Raw genomic sequence first — 13,415 nt, 5'->3', positions numbered from 1 at the left:
TGATCAGACCAGACGGAGCAGCCTTCACTCCCCACGTGCATCACCCCATGACTCTGTCGCTGGTTCACAACTGTTCCTTCCTAAGATCACTTTTGACAGATACTGACCACTGGATACCGGGAACACCCCACAGTTTTGGAGATGCTCTGACCCAGTTCTAGCCCTCACAATTTGGCCCTTGTCAAACTCGGTCAAATTCTTACACTTGCCCATTTTTCCTGCTTCTAACTGTTGTGGCAAAATGCAAATCTTGGTATAACCATATGTTTACCTTCCCATGGTGTGAGATATGCATTAAATGACATACGTGTACTATGAGCTATACATGGGATGCGTGGCATCCTGACTTAAACAACGGCCTGTATGGAAATGTACTGAGAGGGGAGGATGCTGCCAACATTATAAGAGATTGTGATTTCTGTTATGACTTCAGTGTACGCTTCGTGTGGCCTTGTGGTTGCATCAACCGTGCCTCTTTCTTGCAAGAAACTTTTTATTAAATAAACCTTTATAATTATAATTGGCTAATGTTTGTCTCTTATTCAGTGAAGCGACGGAGTTAATTATTTTGCCATTACATAACACATCAACTCTTTGAGAACAAAATGTTTAATTGCTGCCTAATATATCCTGGCGGCCACTAACATATGTGTATGTTATAGAGATAATCAGTGTTAGCTATACATTATGCCTGATCAGTGTATGTCCCATTACATTACATGGAGAGGGCAGCATTTATGACCTATACTGCATCCAGCCACCTTGGGGCAAACAAAATGCTTCAGCTTCACTTCTCAGGACTCCTGTGGAACGCTTGGTTTGTTGCAAAAGATTTACATACAATTTAAAGTCATTTACAAAATGTGAAAAACTTGGTTTGCATTGAACCCATTTCTTAAATGGTATTTTCCTAATAAAACCAATATATGTATTCCCCATAGTATACTTTCAGCTCAACAGTGTGATGCGAGTTCTGGCGGACTTTTATTCTGAAAGACTTCCGCATTGACATTGGAGAGTGGCGCGTTTATTGTGCGTCGGTGGTTGTCACATGACGGCCTCAGCCGCTTCCTCTTTCTCCTCGATTCACTCCAGCAGGAACCGAATCTGCCCTGCCTCATCCTGACCATCAGAGCTTATCCAGCAGCGCAGCGCAGAGATGTTGGCCCTCATCAATCGGCTCCTGGACTGGCTCAGGTCGCTCTTCTGGAAGGAGGAGATGGAGCTGACGCTGGTGGGACTGCAGTATTCGGGAAAAACCACTTTTGTCAACGTGATCGCTGTAAGTCCTCAGAGTTTGAACACTGAAGCTTGCCTGGGCTGTTTATGGGTCTGTTGTCATGTCATTGCCAGGCAGGGTGGAGAACAGATGCTACTTTTTAATACCTTTTTACATGAGTAATAATGTGCTGTTAGCAATGGGTGTCAATATGGGTGTGATTTAAAAATCACAAATGTATTTTTTTCTTTCACGAATTCGATTAGATAGAACATGTTTGTAATTCATATTTCACGTACATTCTTGTTTCTCCAGGTTTGAGGACCGTTTTTATCCTTATGACTTTTAGCGTGGATGAAATTCCATTGGTGTGCTTTAGTAGGTCTAGTTTAGTTGAATCAAATGTAACCATAATCATAAACCATTTAATGTACTCATAATATAATGTAGGTTATACTTTATTTTAGGGTGTCATTGTTTCAATGTAATTATACATTTAAGTTCTGATTAATATTAATTAGCAACATGCACTTACTATAGGGTTAGGGTAGGATTAGGGTTTGGTTGAGTGCAAGTTGCATGTAATGCATAATTTAATGTGTCTATGGTAAGTATATGCAACTAGAACACTGTAAAATAAAGTTTTACCATAATATATTATTAATCTACCTACCACAAAGTATCCTTGTTGTATTAAATTATGCATAATTACATGCAATTAACCCTAATTATATAGTAAGTAAGTACATGTTGTTAATTAATATTACTCTACTTAAATGTATAGTTACACTGTAACAAGGACACTTTAAAATAAAGTGAATCCTTTCTTTGTTTTATAAAATGGATGTGGAGCGTGGCATCTTATTAACATAGATAAACCAGAAACTTGGCCTGTATTTCGAAAGGTCTCTGAGCACAGCTGCCTGAATCTGATATTAGGCAACATGCTTAAATGCTGTCCCACAGGGCTTCTTGTCTACTTAGGCGATAGTGAAAAGTGCTTCTGCAATGCAGCACAATGAGTTTACAAATCCTGGGTTTCTAAGGTCACTTGCACAACTCTACATGATGGGTCTGAATTCAGAGAGGAAAAGAGAAATGTTTCTTCCGGTTTCAGCATCTCACAGGTGTCACTCTAGTTTCAGATAATGATTTATGGGTTATTAAACCCATTTTGTTTCAGTCTATTTGTACCTCACTCAACAAGACTGTTTCGTCACTCATAAATGTGAAGTTTCGATTTGGCGCTCAACACTATTTTATAGGTGCTAGAACGCTTGTTTTTCAGCTGGAATGCAATTCATTCTTTCACATTTAAACGATTTCATGAGGTTAACTTATACCCTGCTTGTGGTCAGTCTGCCCACCAACATGCTTGTTTTCTTTGCAGCCTCTTTAAATACAGTTTAAAAAAAGACCAAGCATTCGATCACGTGAGAGCGGCAGCACGTCCATGAATTTTTCTACTGCGTCGTTGGCAGGGTGGCCAGAGTGAATTTTGACGCTCTCGCCGGCGGCGGTGTGAACGCACAGTAGCCCCTCCTGTTCGAACCACCCAATCCAAGCGGGGCTTGAACAAGGGTCCGCTGGGATGAGAGTCGAACGCTCTAACAAGGATGCTAAAGGCTGCAACCTCTAGTGTCAGTCGCTTGAGCATCTTCTGAGGTCAGAGGAGTGAGGTTTACTTGCAGACAATGCAGAGTGACTACTAGCGTTTAAGTTTACAGAGTTGGGTGTCAGTAATTCATTAAACTACTATATATATATAATGTTAAATATAATGTATAATAATGGAGTGAGGAAATATTTGTATGTCCTGCTGATAATGCCATTTCTTATGTTACCAGTAAAAAGTGGCTAATATAATTTTTTTAATATGTCTATATAGTGACAGTGCTAGTATTAGTCTAAAATAATTGTTAATTTAACGTATTTAAAGAGCTCTCTCTCTCTCTCTCTCTCTCTCTCTCTCTCTCTCTCTCTCGCTCTCTCGCTCTCTCGCTCGCTCGCTCTCTCTCATATTCTTGCGTCACCATTGTCCTGTGCATTGGGTTACCAGCACCAGGTCTAAGCCTATTCATTTCTACTCCAAATGTAATACTACATTTATAATTTTAATCATCAGCACATATTTTGTTAACCTTTTGCCATCATCATAATAATATTGTATCGTTACGTGAGGGTATTGTTACACCCTAATTAAAGCTAAAGGTCTTCAAATGCAGAATTGCACCACTCAAATGTTTTGTAATATGTCAAATGAACATATTTTTTAGATTTCTATATTTAATTTGGGGGTTTTGCAATATCTCAGTCCATAAATAGTTCATATTTTTTAAGGAAAGATCTTGCTTTTCTCTTTTCACCCAAAAGCGATCCGTTTGTGAGACTTATTTTCAAATCCACATGGCTAAAAGAATCAGTTTTGCTCAATTGACTAAATCATGTGACATGAAACTTTCTGGCCTGTTTTGCCAAAAATTCCCATTGCAGTTACCCATTACTAAAAATACCCATGACTTAGGCTTGAGTTGCTGGGTTGTACTGTTGACTTCCCCTTGTGTGTGTTTTTATTCTGTGAAACATCAGATTATTAGATTGCCATTTTGTAACCCTTTGCATCCCTTCACATGTAATTACCTACATGTTTCTTTTTCTTTAGTCTGGTCAGTTCAATGAAGACATGATCCCTACAGTCGGTTTCAACATGAGGAAAGTCACCAAAGGCAACGTAACCATAAAAGTATGTCTCACCTGCGCTGATTATCAGTGATGTCTTTGTTAAATTCAGTTTTAAATTCTTTAATACACACTACATAGTCACATAACGTTACATCACCAGTGCCTGCCATCATGAGCAAATGTCCAAGCCTGTAGCAAATATGTGTTGTTCTCACATAGATTTGGGATATAGGCGGGCAGCCGCGGTTCAGGAGCATGTGGGAGCGATACTGTCGGGGCGTCAATGCCATAGTGTGAGTATAATCTGCTGTGTTGCCCCTCAGATGCTTTTAATATGGTTTATTCCACTACCCTCTGTGATACTTGATTTTGATTGGTCCGTGGCTTTGAGCAGTTTTGAGATGGGTAGTAACTGATTAAATGTATTTACATTACATAATCAGTTTCCAAAAAGGAAGTACTTGTCATTGTGTAATCAATTAAAACATAACTGTAGTTAAAATGTAATATAATCTAAATGCATGTTATTCTAACAATGGCAGTCAAATATTCTTAATTCATTGATCCTCCCTACTACTTCTTTCCTTTCTAAAAATGTCTAGTCCTTGTATACGTTCAGAATACATATCTAATCAAGTCCTTGTTAACAAATTCATTATTATTTGAATTATCACTCAGCTTCAGTGAGTTATTTAACCATGCATTAATGTCTTTGGATTGCTTTTGTCTTTCAAAATCACATCATTTCATATTTCCATGCAGTGCAAGGATTTCCCCACCTTTTTTGCCAGCTGAAATTTCTTTAATCTAATTTATTTACTTGAAGTACTCCCAGAGATTTTGATTTCTAAGTTAATAAAATGCTCAATAATAATAATATAAATAATAATAAATAATACAATTAAGTTCATGGTTCTCCGATGTCGGTAAATTGTCACATGCCATGAAGGCAAACAAATATTTAAAATTATTTATTTTAATTTAAAAAATGTTTGATTTAATTACTTCATAGCTTTTCATTAAACTCACAAACCCCTGCAGTTCTATCACAAACCCCAGTCTGGAAACCCTAACGTAATGTAATATTTAATGTACTTCATGTTGTTGATAACAAATAATGGAATATATTTACTTTCTCTTTGTATTTTTATATCAATATGGTACAAGAGTATTTCGCTCAAATCAATGTGATAAACAAGTTAGGCCAAATGTAATCTAAAAGTAATCCAAAAGTAATATGTAAAAATATCTAAATATGTAATGGTTTACTTTATTAACTACAATTTTTTTTTTCATGTAAGTAGCTCTGACCATTAAATTGTATCTAGGAGTTAGAAGAGCGAGAACTTAAAAAAAAATCCATATTATTGAGTAGCTAAATTTTTTTGCTGGTCATTCCATAGAAAAAGATTACTATAACTATAACTAATTATTAATACATAGATATACACTAGCTGTAAGTTTTTTTGTATTGTTTTGAAAAAAGTTATACTCACCAATATTGTATTTATTTGATCAAAATACAGTAAAAACAGTAATATTGTGAAATATTATTACAATAATGGAAATGATCCAGTTTGCTAATATTGTAAATATAATATTTACAGAAATGTAAATAAATGCGCATGATCCATACCAGGGTTTGACTTGAGTTTTTTGCTCAACAACCACTGTGACTATAGCTTTTCCAAAGTTACTACCACTCAGCATTTTTACTGGCCACGATTTTGACATCCATACCATAGGGAAAAACTGCCATATAGATGTTTTTAATATTACCTCATAATTTGGCAGCAGGTATATTATGCTGCTGTCGCTTTAAGATCTGACACACAGATCCATTACACTGTTACACATGCATTTTCTTTACGTTTCTCACTGTTTTTACGTGAATACTCACCAATACTGGCATTTTGACATTATTTTGTGTGTATTTGATTGTTTAATTGTTACAAGCAGTGAAAAAGAACTCAATTAACTACTAAGATGCAGCTCTAATGTGCTTCAGTGTCACATGATCCTTCAGAAATCATTTTAGCAATTAGTTTATTTTGGCAATAATGGCTGGCTGACTGTATATTATTCTTTGTATATCACGTTGTTATTATAAAGGACTCTATCAAGGACTGTTGTTGTTTTCAGGTACATGGTGGATGCTGCAGATCGTGAAAAGGTGGAAGCCTCCAGAAACGAGCTACACAACTTGTTAGACAAACCACAACTGCAAGGCATTCCTGTAAGAGGAGTTCTGTTTTCTGTTTTATTACTTTAGCTGATCATTTCCCCTGTGGTGTTAATGGAGGACTTTCGGTCTTATTAATACTTCCTGCTGTTTTATTACTGCTGGATTTACCAAAACGGCAGGAAATCAAGCCTAAATCTCACCACACCTTTTCCAGATCTTTCCAGGGCTGCTGTGGGGAATTTAAGGAGCATGACTAAGCATCTCTACCGTCAGCTCCTGTGGTCCGATATGTCCTCACTGGAAGCATTATAGGTCTCATCTTCGGCAGAGAAATCAGTTCAGCGGAACAGTTCGCTCATTGATTATCTGTCTGTAGGGAGTGATTGGACTTTTGGCTGTGCCGACTACTATTTGTTAAAGCTACCAATTTAAAAAGACAGCTTTAGCACAATCTGATGTAGGACCAACACCCAAATACATAAATCTTTAAGCACTGAAAGCAAACTGCCAATGTGAAACATGCAGTTGAAGACAATTTAAGAGGTGTGGTGGAGGTGATTTATTGTTACTTTATCCTCCACAGGTACTTGTCCTTGGCAACAAAAGAGACCTCCCTATTGCGCTAGACGAGAAACAACTTATCGAAAAGATGTAAGATCTTTTTTATTATTATTACTTGATCTTTCTTCAAGCTATTCCCTTAGACTGGGAGATTCCTTTAGTGTTTCCTGCTTTATACAGACCAATATAGAGTGCAGCAATCAGGTACCGGAAGTAGGAAAATTGTGTCTGAATGATAAAATAAACCTTTAAATAAAGACCATGGAATTTGCTTCTGCTCAAGACGTCAGCAAACATTATTACATGAAGCACTGCAATATATATATATATTTATATTGCAGCGCTTTATGGGAGTGAGCAGCATTATATATATAAAATGTAATGTAAAAAAAATTGAGTAATTTTTACAAATAACAATTTAGTTATATGAACAAAATAAATAAAGTAAAGCAATTTAAATAAATGATGCTGTTTGCAATGCTTCATGGGATTGTAGCTCTTTCCCTCACTTAAGCCATTAAGGACACAGTCTGGTACCTTTTGGTTTTTTGTCAGATTTTCAAAATCTTTTATTTTTTTGCTTCAAATTAAAAAGTTTGTAGTGTTGGGATTCACCTTGTAGCTGATTGGCTTCGTCCATAGCTGTAACAAAGACTATTTTAAAATCCATATGAAAAAAATTAATGGAAAAAAGCACTTTGGGATACAGCGTCGCTGAAAAAGAAGAGGGCACTGTTGCATTATTGCTGTCATATGACTGCATGATCTCCGGATGCTGTAAGGACATTTTTGTGATGGAATTTTTAACATTAACATATATTGCCTTCCTCTTTTTAACTTCTTGTTTTTTGGTTATTTCAAATCCAAAATACACTACGGGAGTTTTGAACTCTTGCTAGCACTAAACCTGTCCACATTGGAAGATCTGTTCTGTTTTTTTGTCTGGGATTTTGTGATATTTCCAGTTGATTGACAATAGACCTTTAGAAAAAATAGCCAAAAATGGCAAATGATGTGTCCTTGTTTTTTTTTTGTTTTTTTTACAGGAACCTGTCTGCCATTCAAGACAGAGAGATCTGCTGCTACTCCATTTCATGCAAAGAGAAAGACAATATAGGTGAGAGTTACTGCATCTTATACATGCAAATATAAAACTGATAACTGGTTTTTTTATATATATATATATATATATATATATATATATATATATATATATATATATATATATATATATATATATATATATATAAATATAACAACATTTTATGGTTAAAAAAAGATTTTTCTTATTACTATTTCAAATGTCTGGTTTTACTGGGTTAATTTGGAATAATGGAATTCTGAGAAAGGCACAGAGAGCATTGTGTGTTTTCAGAACTAGAATAAAAGAAGATAGGCCTTGTGGAGTTGCTCTTTATTTACAATGGCTGATACTGAATCAAATGACTCATGAACCACCTCACTGTGACTCATACACATTTCAGCGATTGACAGTTGTTTTGTTCCTTTTAGTTTGATTGTTTTTTTGTTTTTTTTCAAGCTGTACAGTTGTAGTGGTTGTGATATCATCATCATTTCCGCTAATCTGATAAGCCATCCATTTGCATTCATTACACTACATTACTCACTGTTTATCAGTTTTACAAATAGCTAATTGGCAAAGGAAAGACAATGTGTTTTTCCTGTAAAGCAGCTGTTCCTAAACTATAATACATACACAGCTACTCTATGCAAGAAAATGTTTGTAATACGGTAGGTGCATCACAATTTGTATACTTATGCACTATGTACGTTTTGTAGTACGTGCAAATATTTTGAAAAACTCCTCTCCGTGTGGACGGGGCCTTAATTAACAGAAAAAACATGGAAAATGTGTGGATGTTGGATACCTCATGCACTCAACTGTCCCAGCTTTAGTTACATAGTGGAGGGGGAGGGGCATCAGGCTCAGATGTTGAATGACCAGATGAGCTTCTAAAGATAATACACTACATGGTTGAGTACATAGTGTATAAGTATAGCATTTTTTGAGATATTTACTTTTTCACACGGCAATGGCATGAATTTCGTGTTGATAGCATTCATTCAAGCACCAGATTATCCTTTATGTCGTCACATAACTGCATGTAAATTAATTAGCATATTGACACAATGAGCCATTGAAAGTAAAATTTAATACAAAACTGTCCTCCATAGAGGGCTCCAGGAAAAAGAAAATTGCTTTTTTGCTAAATTCTGGTTCCATCGCCCCAAAGTCAGTGGGCTTCTGAATGGTTTTTGGTTAAATGCCTGAAATAAGGTGTAATACAATCAGAGTTATATTACAAAATGTCCTGGCTGATCCAAGCATTATAATGGCAGTGAATGGCAGCCCAATGAAGTGAAGCGAATATTTTCTATATTTAACACATTATAAAATAAAAAATGTAGCTTCCGGCAGACTGCCTTCTGTATTCAACTTACGAATAAAACGTAACTGGCGCAACGATGACGTCGGACATAATGTAAACGTTTAAACAGCTAGAGGCGTTACACTTTCTTATTTAGTTGAATACAGATGGCAGTCTGCCAGAATGTTTAAAATATGGATATTTTTCTTTCAGAACCCCTTCACTTCAGAAGGCCTTTTTTAACCCCTCAGAGCCGCGTGGCTCTGTAATTAAAAAAATACTTTTATAATTGATGGATATACTTTCTGGACTTCAAATTTTGGGCTGTCATTATAATGCCAGGACATTTTTTAATATAACTCTGTATACTTCTGAAAGAAGAATGTCTCATACACCAAGGATGGCTTGAGGGTGAGTAAATCATGGGCTAATTTTCATTCTTGGGTGAACTATCCCTTTAAACCACCACGCTAAACAGGAAAACTCATATATTCGCTAGTTCAGTTTTAAAGCCTTGTTGTTTTCAATCTATTCTAACTCAAACCTTCTAAAGTTTAGATTTTAAATGAAGATTGAACGTGTTTTCTGAAGCTTAGTGCTGGTGCAGCTGTTATATAGTTAGTTGATAGCCTAACTTTAGTTTTTTATATCTGGCAATTGAATTTAGGTCTTAAAATGCATTAAAGTTGTGTGCATTTGTAAATATTAACCAGCTTGATGTAGGTTGGCCTACAAACGTGTCAGCAGACAAGCAGGAGGACGGCAATAATTGTTCTTATTTTACAGCTGCAGCTGTGATATTGCATTGTTGTTATATTATAATAATTTCAGAGTCAGGGTTTACACCTTTTGTTTTTCAGGAAATGTGAATACTGGAGATGTGAAGTGCTCTGGAAGATATTATATAATTGTTCATCTCCTCTTGCAGATATCACATTGCAGTGGTTGATCCAGCATTCAAAATCTCGGAGAAGTTGAGATCAAACCCCTTCCTAACCCAGCTCAGCCCAGCCCAGCCGTCTTCAGAGCAACCGGCCCATCCTGTGACCAGTGACACAGACCCTCCCAGCCGCATCTGTCTGTCCAGTAGCTGCCCGTCTCATTTATTCTCTATTACACACAGACTGTCAGTAACACATCCTCACTGGTGGGCCTCAGACTCCACTCAACTCATCATTTGCTACCATTCGGCCTGTTTTGTTGGCTGAATGGATTTTACTTTACTTTAAGCTAAGCTTTTTTAAACATTGACAACGCGATATGGTTTAGATATATGGAATTTGCCACCTTTCCCTGTCAAATAAGGTTTGAGGTCTTTGTTATTGTTTTGAGGGATCATTTGGTCTGCTTAGCTTAATTCTTGTATTATTTTGTATAATTTATAGCGCTAAAGTATTTTAGTCCCCCAAGTGGGGTCAAAGAAAGATCAGAATGAACATTCGAGTAGCTAGTATTGTTCATTTTCACTACCATTCAAAAGTTTTGTGGAATTCAATACTTGAATTGAATGGAACTGGAAAATTAAATTGATCAAAAGTGACAGTAAAGACAGTAAATTTGCAATGTCACAAAAGATTTATATTTCAAATAAATGCTGTTCTCTTTTTAACTATTCATCAAAGAATCCTGTAAAAAATGTGCCTTCCACAAAATTAAGCAGCAAATCTGTTTTCAATATTAATAATAATCAGTTTGTTGAGCAGCAAATTAGAATATTAGAATGATTTCTGATGGATCATGTGACTGAAGACTGATGCTGAAAATTCAGATTTGAATAAATTACATTTTTAAATATATTCAAATTAGTGCTTTCAAATCGATTAATTACGATTAATGGCATCCAAAATAAAAGTTTGTGTAAATAATATGTGTGTGTACTGTGTATATTTAATATGTATATATAAATAAATACACACATACACATGTGTATATATATATATATATATATATATATATATATATATATATATATATATATATATATATATATATATATATATATATATATATAAGAAAAATGTGTTATATATATAAAATATGTATAATTATATATAAATATACATACAGTTTTTACAAGCAAATATTTCTTAATTACATCCATTAATGTGTATGTATTTATAGAAGCATAATAATTATACACATGACGGTACACACACAACTTTTATTTTGGATACATACGATTAATCGTTTTGACAGTAAAAAAACATTTTAAAATATTCTTCCCGAGCCTAAAGCTTTTTGAATGGTAGTGTACATTCAGCGGATGTTTTTCCATTTGCAGAGCAAATGTTATTTTGGAAAATAATCGTATTTTTTATATTTACTTGGCAAATTCAAAGTTCAATGAAAGATATTGGAGCCGGTTGCCTAGTCGAATGGCTCAACATTTACCAATTTATGAGTCAAGATGATGCGTTTATAGTTTATAATGTCTCTCCCCACGTTTCAGATCATATCAGGTTCTAGCTAAATATTTTCACATTTGAGACTCATTACAATAGCAAAACCAAGGTCATTAATCAAGGGACCTACAGCTCATGGACACACTTCACGTACTGTATCGTTGAGCGTGAAACATCTCAATTCTAAAAAGCGTCTTCAAATGGGATAAAGTGTGGCGTGTGTGTCGCTGATGGTCATCTTGGCATTTACATGAATTAGTGAGCATTAAGTTAAGTGCCTTCTGCAAATACTCACATTTATCACTGCCCAGAATGCATCTAGTGTTATTATATAACCACAAACAGCTGTAGGTGCCATTATTACCAAGTTAACACTGATTATTATTGTATTATTAGTGCATTAATAATTGAATTACTCTAATCAAATGGCCATCTTCATTGTCTATGCATATACACATGTTAGAATTGAATTCTAACCCATTATTGGTTAACATACACAATTCATGTACTGTTTTGTTGGTCTTTTATTTTTTTTGATCAAGTCTCTAAATGTTACAAATTCTCCTGCCCATCTTTAAATATTAGTTTAACAGCTAAAGCAACATTGCCGTTGTCTTCTGCTATAAAATGTTATTATTTATGACTTATTACCGACTCCCTGATTATTAGCTGCACTATTCAGTGGCGTGGTTTTCCGCATACACTTTGCTTGAAGAATGAGACGAATAGACGTTCTGCTCTAGCTTTCAGACTGTTGTTGCGTCTCTAATCTACCTCAGAGGTGTCATGAACCACAGCCAACATTCAGAGAGCTTGTTTTCACCACAGAATAAAAAACAAAGAAGGTAATTACAACCTTTTATCTCACAATTCAGAAATGAGCTTTAATATCTGTGTACCATTATGAGAGAGAGCATCTGAATACTTCAACATGTGTTGTTTTATGAAGCAGGTCTTAAGATTTCTTCATATTTTATGTTGATTATATCTATAAAATGTTTGAGTTTTTTTTTAAATAATTGATGAATCTGCCAAAAAAACAAAAACAAATCTAGGATTTAACCATGAGAACGAAGTCGTGCTGCCATAAAAAATGCAGACTTTTTAGCATTAAATACAAATATTGGTCATCCAAATACTAGTTGGTGAATACCATTATTTAAATAAAAAAACACGTGTATCTTTGAACAAAGCTTTAATATTTTTTTTTAATAATAATTAAAATGATGTGCGCTAACTCTGAAGCCAGCTCATTAATTAAAATGAGCTATTTTCTTATGTTTTGGGGGGCTTTAACAGAATAGGCAAGAGTCGAAATGGACATTTATGATCTTATAAAACGGTATATGATTGTTCAAGAGTAAATGATGTTAAAACTGTTTATAAAGGGCTTTAATATATGCAACATGTTTTTTTCTTCCTTTTTTAAATTTATTTATTTTTTCTCCTTTCAAATCAGCTGCCTTTTTGTGCCCAAAATAATCACTTTTTAATTCTCAACGTACATATTAATGATTGTTAAGACATTCCTGCAGCCTTGTAATGGAGATGAACGTAGGTCACGCTTTTATTGTTCATATCTCTTTATTCCTCTGTGCATTCATTCATTCAGACACGATGTGTGTTGTCAGTTCTCACCCAAAGCAGCAGGTCTGTGGGCAAAGCTTGTTTCCTCGTGTGAATATCTCTGTGCAGCCTTTAAACACTATACAGGATGGTGTCTTCTCTTCTTCGTGTGCTATCCACACATGGAAAATCAATGGATATTGTTGCTGACTTTGTATATAAGCAATTGTAAAACTCATTTTATTGTTTTGCGGAGTGCTCTTATTTGTGTCTTTTGTGATCGCTCAATAAATAGTTTTTTAGGGTAGCTGTAAGCTTGCATTTTGTACTGTTACATTTGTCAAGAGAAAGAATGATTTGTTTGGCTTTTTAAAGTTCTGAAGTGATGTGATCAGCCTTTATTCTGTTTA

General features: G+C 35.0%; 1 protein-coding gene across 1 annotated transcript; it reads left to right on the top strand.

Annotated features, from left to right (window-relative positions):
* The first annotated feature begins 1,043 nt into the window (after positions 1–1,043).
* arl8bb (ADP-ribosylation factor-like 8Bb) lies at positions 1,044–10,904 on the top strand. The gene is made up of 7 exons (XM_067431060.1): positions 1,044–1,282; positions 3,882–3,962; positions 4,121–4,194; positions 6,044–6,137; positions 6,670–6,737; positions 7,694–7,764; positions 9,966–10,904. The coding sequence occupies exons 1-7, from the start codon at positions 1,160–1,162 to the stop codon at positions 10,013–10,015; spliced, it is 561 nt and encodes a 186-aa protein (XP_067287161.1). The 5' UTR covers positions 1,044–1,159; the 3' UTR covers positions 10,016–10,904.
* Positions 10,905–13,415: the final 2,511 nt, after the last annotated feature.

This window comes from Pseudorasbora parva, chromosome 22 (assembly GCF_024679245.1).
Source record: "Pseudorasbora parva isolate DD20220531a chromosome 22, ASM2467924v1, whole genome shotgun sequence".
Taxonomy (NCBI): domain Eukaryota; kingdom Metazoa; phylum Chordata; class Actinopteri; order Cypriniformes; family Gobionidae; genus Pseudorasbora; species Pseudorasbora parva.
Note: the sequence above shows the minus strand (reverse complement) of the source record. Positions and strands in the feature narration are given on the sequence as shown.